Genomic DNA, 17,371 nt, shown 5'->3' with positions numbered 1-17,371 from the left:
ACCTCAGGAAAAACACAAACAACAAACAAACAAAATAAAACAAGAGCAACTTTACTATCCGTGAGGCCTGGAATGCTACCAGCCTGGACTTGCTCATAGTGACCTAGACCCATGCCCTGGCTGAGCAGCACGGAGGCTGGCAGACTGCTTTTTCATGGCACCTCACACAGCACCCTGTGAAGACAGGCTCTTAACAAACTTCTTTTTTTTTAAATGATGAGAATAAGCAAAATAGCTTGCTTCTTGGACTGATTTTAAAATACCCACTCACATCTGATGGAGGCTCTGTGACTGACTTAGCAGTAGCCCCTCTCCTCCCCTGAGGTCAGGGTTTTGGTGAAAGGGTAACGAAACCTACCCTGGGGGCAAAAGAAAGAGAAAAGGACAAACCAGTAGCAGAGGTGTGGCGGACCGCCCAGGCTGACTTTTTTATCGAATGTGAGATAAATAGCAGAAATTGAGCACAAGAAAGAAGTGATTCTCTTCCTCATGCTGAGAACAGGCCTCTCTCCCAACAGTGAGGAGCTGTTCCCCTGAGGAGGAGAAAGGATACTGTCTAGGGTCCTGACCTCCATTGAAGGACAGTGTTCAGATTGGCATCAACAAGCAGAGAGAACAAAGCAGGGCCTGAACAGGGATCAGGGCTCCACTTCCCCAGCAAGACAATGACACCCGGGGCATTAAGGGGCTGAAATCTACTGACTCAAAAAGCCCTGGCTGAAGGGAGACATAAATCTGTATTTTAGAAACTTTCTCCAATCAGCTCCAATGTGAGGCCAGATTTAAGTACCCAATGATCTAGCCCAATTCTTCAGTTTGCCAGAGGGTGGAGGGGAGACAAAGCAGAGTTCCAAACCAGTTCCACGACAAGCCCCGGATCACCCAGCTAGTTACGCAATGGTGAATCTTAGACCAGAACCACACATGACATTGTGAAGTGTGGCAGGTACATTCACGGAGAAACCAAGGTAGACAGGCAAGTATGTGAGGTCTGGCCAGAGGCTTACAAAACCCAGCTGCCGCTTGCTGACAGCAAGAGGCAAATATCAGGCCTCGAGAGGAGACTGGCCAGGGTCTGCCTGAAGCCCTGGGATGCTTATGCTGAGTGGGCTGGCTCCAGGCCCCTCACTTTGATGACAGGAGAGAGAGGTGAGGAAGGCTGTGTACTTACGCAGCTGCAGTCAGGGCTGGCTCAGAACTGGGCCAGACTGGAGTTTGCAGGTGAGATCGACTGCAAGACTTAACTATAAGGTGTGAGGAGAAGCAGCAGGAGAAACAAGGCCAAGGCTGACCCATAAGGCCAAAGACAAAACACTTATCCCTTGTGCCTGCCCCATGCAAAACACATGAGCCTCATATCCTGCTTCTCTCATCATATTTGTGCCACAGCGAGAAGTATGGGTCACATGTCAGAGGCATCTGGATACCTTCTGACCAGGACTCTAATTTGCAGTTTAACTTTGGGCAGGAACCCTTTTGACCCCTACCTAGATTCCTTATCTGCAAATTGGAGATAGTAATATTGATCCCAAAGGGTGACAAGACAATCAAATGAGATAATATTGAGAAATATTAAGTGCTATATAAATATAAGGTATGACATTCTAACACTTTAGCTCTTGTCACTCACTTCTATGGGCAAGTACCTGATCTAAGGTAATATTTCCTAGGAGACAGAAGTGCACAGTGGTTGTGAGCCTGGGTTTAGAAATCAGACCTAGGTACCAATTTTCCCTCCGTCACTTATTAGCTGACTCTGGGTAAGTCATCTAAACTCTCTGAACTTTAATCTGTAACAGTGGAGGTAATAATGCCTTCCTTCCAGGATTCCAGTGAGGACTGAATGAAAAAAATTATGAAGTGCTTTACCTGGTACCTGGTACATGGCAAGCCCCTGAGGGATCATGGCTACCATCTTCATAATTGTTCTCAAAATGCTTTAAGATGCCTGAGTAACAGAACTGGGGGACTCCTGACCAGATCTTCGAATCCGGGAAAGAGGCGCCCTTGTACCCTTGGCTTTAAGCACTTACATCAATAAGGTCAGACAGGTCGTGGATGTAGTACTTGAAGACAGATGCATTGGTTGCTTCCAAAGCCAGTAAGTACTCATTCCGGGCTTTAATGGCCTTCAGCTTATTCTCTGTATACTTGGCTTGGCGCTGAAAAGGAAACAAAAGTTCAATTTTACTTTTTTTTTTCTTTTTTAAAGAGGGGAGATTGTTCTCTAAAAGATGAAAGTACAGCACATTCGAGAACCACAATTGTGCTGCTACTCCCTATGCGCATATGCCTTAAATTGGGTTCTAATTCTGTTTAATGACATTCAAGGGTATAATGTAGATCAATCCAGGAAAGGTTAATGAGGCTCCCTACTTTAGATGCGTGTCCCACTTTGGTTCTATCTGTAAATTCCATTCTCCATCCTTACACCACGACCCTGGAGGAGGTGTCACTATATCTGCCTCTGAACACCTGACATCTGAAGCCAAACCCTACGGTTCCCCTCCCAGGCTTAGGAAAGGCAACTACTGTTTCTTGTTTGTCTGCTACAGATGCCCAAGTTCTTCCAATACCTAGGATTTCTTCCAGGGCAGACAGCAAGGTCATTAGGCACTAAAGGAACCCAGAGCTTCCTTGTTCTGCTCTCCACAGGGCTTACTGGAAAATTCCCATAGGTCCTGACTTCCAGAATGTTCCTCCCCAGCCCCTACAGTTGCCAGAGCCTACACACCTTCTCCTTCATCTTCTCGATCTTCTTCACTGAGCTCCTCCGGACATGCTTCTCCTCAATGCGGACGTTGGATGTGGAGTCAGGGGAGCGTGGGGTCTGTCGGTCCTCCTGCTTTACGGATTTTCCAATTTGCTTCTCCTCCTGCTTCTCCGCCTCCTTTAGCTTGCTCTGAGCACTGATGCTGTCGGCATTGTACATGTGATATGTCTTCATGACCTGTAAGACACCGCCCACCCCCACCCCTAGAGGTCAAGCCAATGGGGTCAATTCTCTGTTTTACAGGCTAAGAGACTCAGCGGGACCTCTCCCCCATGAAGCAATATCCTCATATCCTTAAGGGCAAAATTCATACGGTTTGGTTCAGCAAACTTTCTTTATGAAAGACCACTCCAAAGCACAGGAAAGCAGTATTTGAACTGAGCCGACATGTCTTATTATTAAAATGATTTTACGTCTTCCACCCGTAATCATTTACTTCTATTTATTAACATTTATAAGCATTTCTATTTTATATTGTCCAAGTAACCATCAGTTAGTCATCTCACAAGACTAAGATGGGAAACACCACCACTCAGACCCCAGGAGCAAAGCCTTCCCGGGCTGTTTGGGACCCTGAAGAGGGCAGCACAGCCTGTGGAGTAGCCTATACTTTGGGGACTTTCATATAAAATGGGGAAGAGGAAGAGCTGCAAACCCGCTTTCTACTGGTCTCATGTCCTAGGGATCTGTCTGTCAGCTTTATCCAGATCAAACAGCCTCTCTCACAGCAGCAGCAAGAACAAGGGCAACTACCATTTACTGAGCACTTAGTATGTTCCTGGCTGTGTGCCAAGTGCTACACACACATTTTCTCATTTCATTCTTGTAGCAATCCTGTGATCTAGACAACAACCCCAGGAAGACGGTAAACCTGCAGAAAATTTCAGGTAAGAGCCTAAGAAGGAACAAAATCCACATCAGATGAAACTGGAGTTGCCACAGGAAGGAAGTAGTATCAAAGGTGAGGTCGCAATTTTCAAATTTTCCTTCAAAGCAACTGTCTGGGAGCCTAGTCCCTTTTCCTAATGAGGAGGCTGGAAAGCCTGGGACCTACATTCATTTCCTCCCAAACATACTACTTCCAGCCACCAGGTGCCTGCTCCTTCCTGCTGGAGCTCTCTGTTTCCACACAGGGAGCCTCTTCTTCTATCTGGAAATTAAAAATGCTTGATAACAAACCAAGGAAGCTGAAGTTCAAGAGTGCTGACATTTTGATTCCATGAGAGGGAGAATTAGAGAGTGTAGGGGTTGGGGTGTATATGTGTGTGTGTGGCGGGGTGGGGAGTGACTGAACAACAGAGGAGAGCCAGGGTGTAATACTAATAATAATCTCTATCAGTACACGCTGTGCGTCAGGGGTCTTATGTATGTCACCTCATTTAATGTTCACAACAAGTCCGAAGGACATGCTATTATTTCCACTTTTAAAGATGAGGAAGCCGAGGGACTCCTCTGGTGGCGCAGTGGTTAAGAATCCACCTGCCGATGCAGGGGACACGGGTTCGAGCCCTGGTCCAGGAAGATCCCACATGCCGCGGAGCAACTAACCCCGTGCGCCACAACTACTGAGCCTGCGCTCCAGAGCCCATGAGCCACAACTACTGAAGCCCGTGCACCTAGAGCCCGTGCTCCGCAACAAGAGAAGCCACCGCAATGAGAAGCCCGTGCACTGCAAAGAAGAGTAGCCCCCACTCGCCACAGGTAGAGAAAGCCCATGTGCAGCAACAAAGACCCAACAGAGCCAAAAATAAACTAAAAAATAAACAATATAAAGATGAGGAAGCTGAGACTCAAAGAGATTAACTATCATACCCAAGGTCACACAGCTAGTAAATGAATCAGAATCAGGATTCAAACCCAGGATTGTCAGACCAAAGTCCACATTCTTAGCCACTAAGCACCAGTGTCTCTCCTCTGCCTACCTCTACGGCTGGATTAGTTGGGAGGAAAGGCTAAATTTAGTCAAGAGAGGCTTAAAAAGAGAATCTGGTTTCGTTTATAAATGTGAGTTAGAGCGGTAGCCTCAAACGGGGGCTGATTTGGCCCCCAGAGGACCAACGCCTGGAGACATTTTTGACTGTCACAACATTATCTGGCCCCAAATGCCCATGGTTCTGAGGCTGAGAAATTCTGGGTTAGAGGGATTTTGTGGGTATGTTCCTCTCTTAGCTGGAGGTGGAGGAAAGAGTAAAGAATACTGGGACACTGACAAAATCAAAGTACTTTAGACTTTAAATAATATCTCATTTTCGATGCAGAATGTTTTAAATCAGCTTCACCTTATTCTGAACCTGACATTTTCTATAAGTATAAGACCTACTCTGTATATTCTGTACACAGGAGAAGCAATACTTAACAACTGACAGCATTAAAAACCTTCCTAAGTAATTCAGTCTTTCCAGATTGACTAAAAAGCAAGAAAGACGCATCTGTTATCCTGGCAGAAGAAGGGCAGATAGGAGGCTCCTTTTTCTCTTTTGACCTGAATGTGACCAAGGGATTCAAAAGTTTGAGTGAACAGTTATAAAAGTGAATTGATTTTAAGAAAGTGATTTTTTATTCCATGAAGATGCATAATAAGTAAAGAAGAAACACTATGAATAAACATGAGAGACAAAAAAAAGGGGTCAAAGGAATAGTGTCAACAGGACAATAAATGAAGTAATAAAAATCAACAATTTATATTACTCCTTTAAAGAACTCCCCTAAAGAACTTAAAGAACTTGCTTTAAAAGAGTAAAACACTACCTCATCTAAGAAACTATAAATTCCTAAGGGTAAGCACCACTTCTTTTGTGTTTTCCTTTCTGCATCACAGTTAAGAAATATATACACAGTGGTAGTTTTACAATAAATGTGGTTGCCCAAATGACTTAATGACACTGAATCTCTCCTCTTTGCAAATATAGAAGTATAACTAGTGTCTTTCAACTCAAGGGAAAACTAGGTATCCTGAGGCTGAAGCTTGAGTAATTGATGTCAAAACAAGTGGAGAAATAGGGAAGTCAAGATAGGGGTTGGAGAAATATATATATAGTGAGGCAAAACAAACTAGGGGAAAAACTCAGAAGTCTAAATTTGCAGTTCTACAAAGGAATTCACTCTACTTTGAAAAACTAAATATTGAATTCATGCCTTTAGCTCTGCTCCTTCCCCAAGTCACACTAGAATAATAGAAAAGAGTTTTTCTATTATTATTTTTTAGGTATAAACTGAGAAAAACAAAAAGAATGAAAGCAGAAGATGAAAAGGGGAGAGGCAAGTAGTAACTGACCTACTGAATGCTAAACCAAAAGTAGGGAGAGGCAAGAAGCAACCAGTAAATCACAGAAGCCCTGAGAGGAGTCGGTGGCAGTGGGATGAAGGTGGAGCTAAAAACAAGAGAAACTATTGAGCACCTGAGAACAGTTAGACTCCCAGACCCCATCCCCTCCCCCTCTGTGGTGGAAGACTAGAGGTTTATTTTCTATGGCTTGGGGACACCAGGCTCAGCTGAGGATAGGGGTACTGAACTTAAAACAGGAAAATTCTACACTGAATGTTGAGATGGCCAGGCCTCTTCATGGCTCAGCCCCCAGACATAGGCAGGAGATCAGAAGAGCCTTATCTGAGGAATTTGCCCATCTGATATAAAAGATCTACAAATACTGATATCAGGGCTTCCCCATGGACACAGTCCAGTCAGATCACCCTACAGTAAAGACCACAGTTGACACAGAACTTCCAAGCAGATTTTTAATGTCTCACTTTAAAATATGAGCAGGCAGCAAAAATTACCAAACATTTAAGGAAAATATCTAATGTGAAAGACTAAGACCAAAGCAAACAATTGAGAGTTAACAGAAAGTACACAGTAAGAAGAAAACTTCAAAAATAATCCATCAGTAATATCCCCAGAGAGATCAATGAGAAATGAAAAGACATTGCATCATGAAACAAGAGCAGGATGCAGCAAAAAAGGAATATTTAGAGAACAATAAAAGAGCTCTTGGTGATTAAGACTCAATTCAAATATCTCTCCAAGGAGCCTGACTTCATGCCCTTCTTCTGTGTAGACATGTGAAAGATTCATCACCTCGTATTTCACTTACTGCTTTGCTTTTCTGTCTCTTCTATTAAAACTAATGCCTTGAGTTCAGGGACATCTCTTACATGTCTTTGTATCCTTAGTGCCGAGTGCTGAAGACAAACAGGCAGGCAGAGTGGGGGGACTATTAACTGACATTGTTTCAGGGGAGCAGGTGCTAAATTCCAGTCTGAAGTGGCTCTGCAGACAGCTGCTGCACCAAATCAAGAGGACATATATTCACGGGAGGACAGAAGCTTGAAACCTCTGGGGCAACAACAGCTCCAGTGTCCCAACGCCTTTTCTTTCTTTCTCAATTCTAGGGCTTCCTTGGCTCTTCCTACTCAGCCAGTCCACGTGGCTCAGTGCCCCCACCTTCAATCCTTTCTATGGGACCTTGCTGGGCTTTTCCAGATACAGCCTCTGAGTATAACTGAGGCAGAGAATTCTGGAGTTCTTTGGGAAGCAGTGTGCTCTGACTTCAAAGGCATTCCTGATTCATCAGTCAGAAAATGAAAACCACTTATGCCATGGCCTGTAAACTAGCCAGCCCATTAGGGGGTAAAAAGCACGTGGAGGAGAATGCTCACTGGGATTGCTCTCTAGGAGCAGCTGTGGCAAGCGGCCCCTGGCACAGAGTGCCAAGTCAGGAAAATCAAAGGCCTTTCAGGCAGATAAAAGGAAGGTACAGAGAGGCAGCTGGCCCCTTATGGTGAGAGTCTGGGCCTCTCGCCCAAAGGCATCTTTATTTGGGAACACCTGGGTCCTGCCCCTTGGATCATCAAGGTTCAAAAATACCTAAATTATCAACCCGTAGGTGATCAGTCTCCCAAAAAGAGGTATTTGTGGGCATTAAGGGCAGATACAAGGTAAGAAGAGCACTGAATACGGTGGGTCTTTACATCCTTGATTTCCTTTATCCCATGCCCACGAATAACTTCTATTGCTTATAGAGGCCCTTACTGAAGATCAAATAAGGGGAAAGTTCCTTATAAGAAGTCCTCCCGGGCCTCCCTGGTGGCGCAGTGGTTAAGAATGTGCCTGCCAATGCAGGGGACACGGGTTTGAGCCCTGGTCCAGGAGGATCCCACATGCCGCTGAGCACCTAAGCCCATGTGCCACAACTACTGAGTCTGCACTCTAGAGCCCACAAGCCACAACTACTGAGTCCGTGCGCCACAACTACTGAAGCCTACGTGCCCTAGAGACCATGCTCTGCAACAAGAGAAGCCACCTCAGTGAGAAGCCCACGCACCTCAACGAAGAGTAGCCCCTGCTCGCCACAACTAGAGAAAGCCCACATGCAGCAACGAAGACCCAACGTAGCCAAAAATAAATAAATGAAATAAATTTATTTAAAAAAAAAAAGAAAGAAAAGAAGTCCTCCCTTGTTCCCTTCCTAACTCCCCTGAGAGAGGCAGAGACACAGAGAGAGTATATACAGCAAGTATCTCCTCAAAGCTAGCATACAATAGTCCCAAGTTCCTACTTGATGAAACCACTGTCCTATATAGGGTGACCGATCATCCTGGCTTACTCAGGACTTTCCTAGGCTCAGCACTGAAAGTCTCATGTCCCAGGAAAGCCTTCAGTTCCAGGTAAAACAAGATAGTCAGTCACCCTAATGCCATGGTGCCTTCCTCAGACTAGTCCTATACTTATCTCACCCTCCAGAAGAAACAACTCATCATTCTATTCTCTGAACTTTCTAATGGCCTATAGAATCTGCAAACTCATCTGACCCGTAACTATAGTCTGATATTTCATGAAGCATGACTCCCCCAAACTCCCCACTCCCAAGGAAATGGAGACACCAGCACATGGAGTATGTGGAGAGTGGGCTCAACAGAGGTCGGGGGCATCCCCCAAGATCATATAGCTGGTGGAGACTGGGTAGAATCTGCGTTGCCTAATTCAGGAGACTCTAGTCATTAGACCAGGGTTTGTCAATCTTAGTACTATTGACATTTTAAGCCAGACAGTTCTTTGTTGTGAGGGCTGTCCTGTGCATGATAAGATTTCAGTTGCACCCTGACCTCCAGCACCCTCTGCTCCAGCTGTGACAGTTACAAACATCTGCAGACATTTCCAAGTGTCCCCCTGCATGAAAAAATCCCCCTGCTTGAGAATCACTGCACCAGACTGTTCTTCCTCCTCTGGAACTTTCCAGTGTTCTCTACTCTTTTTTCTCTTCCCATTGCCTACTAGAGGAAAATGTCAAATTTTTGTTTGGGCCTTGGATAGATTCTAAGAGTGTGTACTAATTCACCTAATGAAAGGGGACACCAAGCCCAGCCAATTCTTGGTTTGCACACTAATGGGAAGACTTTATGCTTTGCGTGGACTATGGCCTCACGGTGGCCAGTGAAGTCCTGGGCAACTTCAGATGGCCTGAAGACTATAGCCCAAGGTGCCAGCTCGGCCCTCCTTAGAGCAGTGAGTTCCAAGGTTTTTTCTCACTCCAACACATATTATGCCTTTTCACTTATTTATTTTTGTTTAAAAAAATCAGCATATTAGGAGACCTAGAATTCAGAGGAAAGCTAACAGATCTCTAGATGCTGCTCTTCCTCTGCTGCCTCAAATCCCACTGCAGACGTGGCACACTGGATTTATACTGGTTTGCAGTTTGCTGATAACCCACCCGACTCGTCCCCAGAAAGGGCAGCAGCAGAGGCCCCAGATGCTTATGGGAAAACAAAAGGATTCATATAATGACTACATGCGTTATTTTCTATCTTAGTGAATTATTTGCCAGGAGAAAGGAGTAGTAGCTCTTCTTTGTGCCTAGAAGATGCTCTAAAAATAAATAAAGAGCAGAAGTAAAGCATTTAAAAGACCAGAGGGTTCAGGAAACTCATCCAGTCTGAAAAAGGTTCACGTCAACATGCTCCTATTTTTAAACAGCCTTAACTTCATTTGAAAGAAATGAAAACTTGGGAACTGAACCAAAGGGAACCATCTATCTACTTGGCTTCAGAGCAGAAGAGTCACAGAGTAGAAATTGCAAACAAACTGAGCATCACTGGAGACAAAGCTGATGACCACCCTACCCTATTTACTTGCTTAACAGTTGCCATGACAAAGTGGCCACACCTAGGCTTTTGGATCAAGAACACGGAATTCTCTGATCCCAAATGCCTGTGATACATGTTGCCACTGCCTGTCTTCCTGTAAATTTAAAAAAAGAAAGAAAGAAAGGAAGGAAGGGAGGGAGGGAGGGAGGGAGATAGAGATAGAGAGAGAGAGACAGAGAGAGAGAATGGAAGAAAGAAAGAAAGAAAGAAAGAAAGAAAGAAAGAAAGAAAGAAAAAAAAAGAAAAAATGCAGTGAATAAGCAAGTAAACACAGGAAATCAATTTCACCTCCAAAACAGGATGGGGCAATCCTGGAGAATGACACAAAGGCCTGGCACAGCCCAGCTGGAGAAGGGGGCGCTGAAAGGCTTTAGCTGCACAATAGTAATATTCCCTATAGGGCAGCAGGCATTTCCTAGGTGTGCGTGTTTGTTTTAATTATAATTAACGAAACACGGCTGGGGGAGAAACAGCCCCCACCATCTCCCAGTGCACGAAGAAACGCGCATCAGCCACAGGCATCATGTGCCTGAAGTGCCAGTCACTTCAGAACAAATTGTGTTTTCTTCTCCAAACCCAAAGCCTGGCCCTTCACTAGTGGAGGTGTGGCCTTTATAAAGCCCCAGGGAGTCGATACAAAGCTCTCTCTGCCTGAACTGGTCCCTTATGTTAAGGGCATTTAGGACTCTGCGTCCCTGTAAGAGCACTCGTTCTAGTCTCAAACCAGGAGATCAATCCAAGAACTGATGCAAAACTTTGAACAACAGGTCCTGTCCAATAGGGCGAGTATCATTCATGGAGCAATGCAAGCTATGCTCCTTGCCATTAGGTTCGGGGGTCCCTGGTTTGCTGTTAATGAGGGTCAGTTGTGCTGGTGACCTAGGCCTTGGCTGGTCTCTGGTGATAATGCCCCCAAAGAAGCCAGAGTTAGCTTGCACAGCTGAAGAGAGATCTTATTTTGAGAAAGTGTCCTTGGGCTCATTCCAGTTTGAAAATAAGAGTGTGAAAAAAGAGATGGGTGAAGTCATCCCTAGCGGGGACCATGCACTGTCCTCAACCTCAGCTCAGTTCTGTTGCTGACGTGAGTATGGCCACAAGCTGCCAAATGCTGCTTCCCTCTGCTTGTGACAGAGCCAAGCAACCCAGCTGATTTACCGAGTAGAGCTCATTCAGGACCTTCATCAAATCATCTTGGAGCTGCTGGCCGACTTCTTTACTCTGCAAAGAAAGAGGAATGAAGGTTAATTGGGAAACAGAAGGAGGGAGGAGGGGGCAACAAAGGCAAGGGCAGCACGGGCTCTACAAATAACACAGACTCAATTAAGGCCCATTATTTAACCCAGCAAATCAGATAACCACTCTGATCAGACCAAATTATGGTCAGATTACTAAAAGAGTTTTAATAAAATGAAACGTGCCCCTTCTAGAGCCTAGCAAAGGAAATCGCGTGGAGGGAAAATGGCTTGTAGCTTTTGATTTTTCAATTGGTCCCCGAAGAGCAGGCCTGAAAGCCACAACCCACTTGGCAACAGTTGTTAGGTGGGACGAGCTTTCTTGAATCCTTGCAGTCAGGCTTTCCTGAGAATTGTGGAGGAAAGTAAGATGTGAAATAGGGTGAGATAGGCATGCGTATATAAACATCCAAGGAGTTCAAAGTACCTGACTAAATAGGAGCCTCCAAGCAAGAAGAATTTATACCTCTTACTTGCTTTATTTCTACCTCAAACTCCCAGGGCAGTGGTACCTCAAACATGACTGGTTGCTAATGTTGATACTGATGATATACGTTAAGGGGCCTCCAACAGATTAATCTAAAGGAGTGGTGGCTCTCAGGTTCTTCGCTGCTGCCGCCCAGGGCTGGCATCTAACTACATGGGGAAAAGGGTAGAAATAGAGAAGAATAAGGAAGCAGGAAGGAAATGAGTCACGCCTTTGATGCTGAGTGTTTTATGCCAAGCCCACGAGAGCAGGACATAAAACTGATTGGCATCACTGGGTCATTGAGAGGGGAAACCTTTGTTTTATCTTCTGCCAGCTCCTTCTAGTTCTTTCCTACTGAAAATCAGATACCAACAATGCCCTTCTAACAGAAGGTATAATACTACCTACCCCCTGGTACAGCTCAGCTCCCAGGCAAAGAAAGGAAGATGTCCTGCATGTCAGAAACATAATAATTTAAGATCTTGCTTTTTTTTTTTCAAGATATATGACTTTAAAAATATTTTTTTTCTGATTACAAAAGGAATATACATTTATTGTAATAAATAAGAAAACTGTAGAAAACCTCAAAAAAGAAAAAGCAACCCTTAATTCCTACCGCTAAGAAATCACCACTCTAGACTTTGTTATACATTTTTCTCTCTACAATTTTTATGGAATTGGGATTGCATTATACACACTGTAACTTATCCACTTAGACATATGTTGTGAATATTTCCCTACATATTATTCTTCTATAGTATTATAATAGATTATATTGATGTAGTTCCTATATTCTTGGACATTTACTTTGCTTACTATTTTTTGTACTAAAACATGCTGTATTTAATTACTTTGTATATAATCTATGCACACACCTGTCATTATTTTCCCCTAGAAGTAACATTGCTGAGTCAAAGACTGCTAACTTACACCATTAAATTGCCCTTGGAAAAAACTGTACCCATTTAAAATACCAATAGAAGCATATAAGAATGTGTTTTACTTTTTTTGTCTTGAAAATTTGATATGGTATCCTCTTTTAATTTGCAGTCTTTTAATTCTAGTGAGCTTAAACTTTTTTTTACATGTTTAGCAGTCATTTTCACTCTTCCTTTATGCTTTGTCATTTTTCTATTAAGGAATTAATTATGGAATGTAACATATGTGTGACCTTTGTTGTGAGCAGACATGAATTTTTACACCTGGTAGTGTGGAGAGGGATGGAGGGAGCCCTGAATTGGCAATCACAAGACTCTTCTATTTCCAGCTCCTCCACTATCAGGAAAATAGCTTTGGACAACCTGGTCCATCTCTCTGGACCTCTGTTTTCTTTTCCATAAAATGAAAGTCTTTGGCTTAAACGTTCCTAAGGTCTTTTCCAACCTCTGTCATTCTATAATTCTTTGCCATCCTTTGCCTGGCTTCTTGAGTCCACATTAGATTCCAACAGCCCCACTTCAGTGTACGGGGGGTTGGCCTTCCTCAACAGAGCACAAGATAATCAGCACGTTCTCCTTAGGGACCAAGATGCTCTACAGGGCTTCCCCGGTGGCACAGTGGTTGAGAGTCTGCCTGCCAATGCAGGGGACACAGGTTTGAGCCCTGGTCTGGGAAGATCCCACATGCCGCGGAGTAACTAGGCCCATGAGCCACAACTACTGAAACTGCACGTCTGGAGCTTGTGCTCCGCAACAAGAGAGGCCGCGACAGTGAGAGGCCCGTGCATCGCGATGAAGAGTGGCCCCTGCTCGCCGCAACTAGAAGAAAGCCCACGCACAGAAATGAAGACCCAACACAGCCAAAAATAAATAAATAAATAAATTTTTTTTTTTTTTTTTAAAAAAAGATGCTCTACCAAATGGATGGCTTCAGGAGTATCTTGCTAGCCTTAAATTTACTATTCCCAAATGACTCTCATTCAATGCCTTCAACCGCTGGAAGAAGCCGTAAGAGGAAACGTCTTTTTCCAGGATCTCACATACCAACCTCTCCCTCCCATTGTGAGGAGAGCTGAGCTCCATTGAAGCAGCAGAGGCCCAAGGAGTTGAAGTGAGGCAAAATGACTCACCAACCAGCCACAGATCAGCAACAAGGCCAGGAAGTGACCATGAGTATCATTTCCAAACACCCTGCCCTCCTGCCTCCAGGCCAACTCCCCCTGCCAGCCTCCCAGCCTCTCTTACACCTCCTGGTGTTTAGATGGCAGAGGTTACAGGAGAAAACTCCCATTCCTCTACCCTGCTGCTTACCCATGACTTAAATAACCTAGTCCCCAGAGGAGGTGGGAAGGAGAGGGGGAGAAAAAGCATAACCAATCAAACAGCAATTAAGCCCGGGCAGATGTTTCCTTTCGTGTACTGATTAGTTGGAAAAGGACCGACTCAACTATTATCCCTGTTTATTTGAACAGGCTGCTGAAGTGATTCTGACTTACTCTCCCTCTGGCTGCGGGCTGGGCTGGGAACACACGTGCTGTTAGCCAGGTTACAGTTATGATAAAGTCCCCAGCAATTGGGAGAAATTCTGACTCGAGGAGAGAGGCAGGAAGTAGCCTGTACCTCTCCTTGCGCAGACGATAAAACGCCACCGTTCTCTATTTCAGAAACCTTAACTGTGTGCCTCTGGGGGCAAGCGTGGCCCCAGCGATCCCAGAAGGGCTTCTGTGCTGGCGGCTGCTGTGGAGCAGTTGTCAGAGCTGGGATGCTACAAGGGGGACCTACCCAAAGACAAGGAAGACATTTATTCCTGGGAACAACAGGACCTGATGAGGCCGAGTCCATGACAATGCAGACTGTGGAGCCTTTCCGTTTCCTATAACAAACAGCAAGGGGGCTTCCCTGGTGGCGCAGTGGTTGAGAGTCCGCCTGCCGATGCAGGGGACACGGGTTTGTGCCCCGGTCCGGCAATGATCCCACATGCCGCGGAGTGGCTGGGCCCGTGAGCCATGGCCGCTGAGCCTGCGCGTCCGGAGCCTGTGCTCCGTAACGGGAGAGGCCACAACAATGAAAGGCCCGCGTACCGGAAAAAAAAAAAAAAAAAGCTAAGGGATTTCTAGGCAGAAAAGAGAAAGAGAATTTACAGAGCAGTCTTTGTGCCCTATCATATAGCCTGCATCTCTTTTCTTTAAAATTTCTTGGAAGAGAATGAGTCATCTAAACATTGCAGGAAACCAAATAGAAGTCGAGGGAAAAAATTACTTTGGGCAAAATTTTTCTCTTAAATGTTCGCATAGTAATCTTTGCCTGGAAAAAAAAAAAAAGAAGAAGAAGAGATGCCTAAATTTAGACCAGAGATGTGGCACAGTGAATGCTGGTTTTCTGGGATAGGAAGTGCCATGGTGTGCTCAGGAGGGAGCTTTTATTTTGAAACTCACCACAACTGTCTGGCCAGTGTGTTTCACAGGCCCCCACTCTGCCTGCTGCCGGGGCGGGGCTGATTGGAAGGCAGTGAGATTGTAACAGACCTGCCAGCTGTGTGCTTACAAAATGGGCAGGGAATCCTCCTTTTCCAACAGATAACAGCACTGGCCAACAGAACCGAAACACACAGCCTCATTTCCCAAAGACCATCAAGTCCTGAAACCTCCTCACTCACAAAAAGGATGCAGCAGCAGAAACGTAAGGACACATGAGGTTCTGTGGTCTGGGCTGCCGGGACACTGGTCACTCAACTTTGGAGCAATACATTTCCTGAGCTTGGATGGGTTTGTCTATGAGCATTTCCCAAAGAACACTGATTATGAAAGGGTTTTCAAACCAGTGCTCATCAGGGAGATTACCTACTACCTGATTCTCTAGGTACTTAGCTCAGCACTAGTATGCTTTCCAAGTTGGGGAGGAGGGGCTGTTGTTTACTGGCCATCTATACTACAAAGCTCTATTATCTGAAGGGGACAAAATTACCCCTTATTTGTATGAAAAAAAAAAAAAAGAGGAAGTCATGTCTCTGCCATGTGGTGAGAGCTAATTTCAGCCCTGTCCCAAGGCTGAGCCCGTCAGCAGGTAGAAACAGTAGGATCATTTAGTTCTCTGCCGATTAGCCGGTGTCAGCAGATTTCCAAAAAGGAATCCAATTTTCAAGGGCATATATCTCCCTCCACCAGTGCTACACCCCCTTCCCTACCCCAAAGATACTTCTGAGACCAACTGTTAAAAAGACCTAAAAAAATGTAAAATTGAATTTACATTTACAGGTTTCAGAGGAAAGAGACATGAACCCTATACGAAGCTCTGACAGCCGGAGAAGTGCCACCAGAGGTAGGGTCAGTTTCAGGGGCGCTGGCTCACCACTTCAAAGTGGCCAAGTTTCAAGAGCTGGAGCTTTGCCTGAAATACTTTTGGTGGGGAGGACAGGGCTACAAGGAGTGGCTGTGTAGCAGCAGGGCTAGTGCTAGGTGATGGTGGGCGCTGTGTCTGGCCCCTCCTCAGCCCATCAAAATAGGTGGTACAGGATGCAGCCGTGAGGGTGCAGGGTGTGGTGATCCTGCGGGTCAGAGCTCAGGAGTGATTTCTAGATTTCCCTATGGCCACAATACTTGTATCTATGTGGGGGGACTCTTTCTATTCAGCTTTCACTCATTGATTAAGATAGCACATGGTGGCTCTAGCAAGACTGTGCTCCGGTTATGCTCTGGGGAGCCCATGGTAGCATAAAATACAAATATACTGAATTGCAAGACACTTATAGAGAGGTAGGCTGGGAGCTGCCACGAAATAGACACCTGAAGTGCTTTTACCTTCTGAAGATAGGGTAGAACAGGATTTCAAAAAATACATTTTAAAAATTGTAATCCAGTATAACATGTGTGTGTCTACAGTAAAGGTCCTTTTTATGTGCAGTGCATTCTGAATTTTCCTATTCTTTTCTCCTCTTCAATTTTTTTAATGTTAGTCATAATTCACTAAATTCATTTTACAACTAATCAATGAGTCATTATACACAGGTTTAAAAATACTGGACACACTACTTGGGGCATTGATAAAGAAAATAGTGGATTGAGGACTGAAGCCCACCAACCAAGGCAAGTGCTAAGTAACTTGGCTCTCAAGGTGGCTAACTGCATGTTTTGAAGCAGGTTCAATTACTAGATCCTGGCAAAGGCGGAAATGCTGTATTTTTAAGGAGTGATCAATAAAGAGTCCATTGGCAAATATTTATAGAACACCTATTATGTGTCAAGTACTTGTGGTTTAACGGGAAATATAGTAGTATACCAAACAGTTTAAAAGTTTACAGTCTACTGAGAAAGATGGACATTAAGCTGATATCTGAGCCTATCAGAATGCAACTATTCCAGTCTCAAAAGCATTACTAGAAATGGAATTTCTTAAGTTAGTTTTCTAGTTCAAGATGAATTTGTTTCTATCTCAGCCAAGAGGTTTCCACACTTAACTCCAGAGCAAGCTAGATATTGAATCTAGCTTGCCAGAAACATGATTTCAAAAAAATCTTGCTATTACATAGCAAATCCCTTCTTTGAATTTGCCTTTCTAAGTTTCTAACAGATATTTCAGGTTGTAAAGATACTGCTTCAGTATAAGTGACTCCCAAAGCAGTCACATTTCATTTTTAGAGAGTCTCTTGAGCTTCTCAGAACCATACAAACTAAAAAACTCACCAGGTGCTCCTTCACTCAGAAGTGAATGGGTGTAGTTAAATTCTCTCAGTAACAAGAGTCATATTTTAAGAGAATAAAAGAAAATGTCAGAAACCTGACACAGTCTGAGACCCAATACCCGTCTCGGAATTTGTCTT

General features: G+C 44.5%; 1 protein-coding gene across 10 annotated transcripts in view; it reads right to left on the bottom strand.

The window, feature by feature from the left end:
- SRGAP2 (SLIT-ROBO Rho GTPase activating protein 2) overlaps positions 1-17,371 on the bottom strand; it is a 235,109-nt gene that overhangs the window by 62,771 nt on the left and 154,967 nt on the right. For all 10 annotated transcript variants that reach the window (XM_027082804.1, XM_027082806.1, XM_027082805.1 and 7 more), the window contains 3 exons: positions 11,072-11,134; positions 2,735-2,950; positions 2,034-2,162 (listed from right to left, as the gene is read on the bottom strand). In XM_027082804.1, coding sequence (XP_026938605.1) covers positions 2,034-2,162; positions 2,735-2,950; positions 11,072-11,134 — 408 coding nt within the window. The remainder of the gene's footprint in view (positions 1-2,033; positions 2,163-2,734; positions 2,951-11,071; positions 11,135-17,371) is intronic.

Source organism: Aethalodelphis obliquidens, unplaced genomic scaffold (genome assembly GCF_003676395.1).
Source record: "Aethalodelphis obliquidens isolate GAN/ISIS:26980383/991018 unplaced genomic scaffold, ASM367639v1 scaffold48, whole genome shotgun sequence".
In the NCBI taxonomy this organism is placed as follows: Eukaryota; Metazoa; Chordata; class Mammalia; order Artiodactyla; family Delphinidae; genus Aethalodelphis; species Aethalodelphis obliquidens.
Note: the sequence above shows the minus strand (reverse complement) of the source record. Positions and strands in the feature narration are given on the sequence as shown.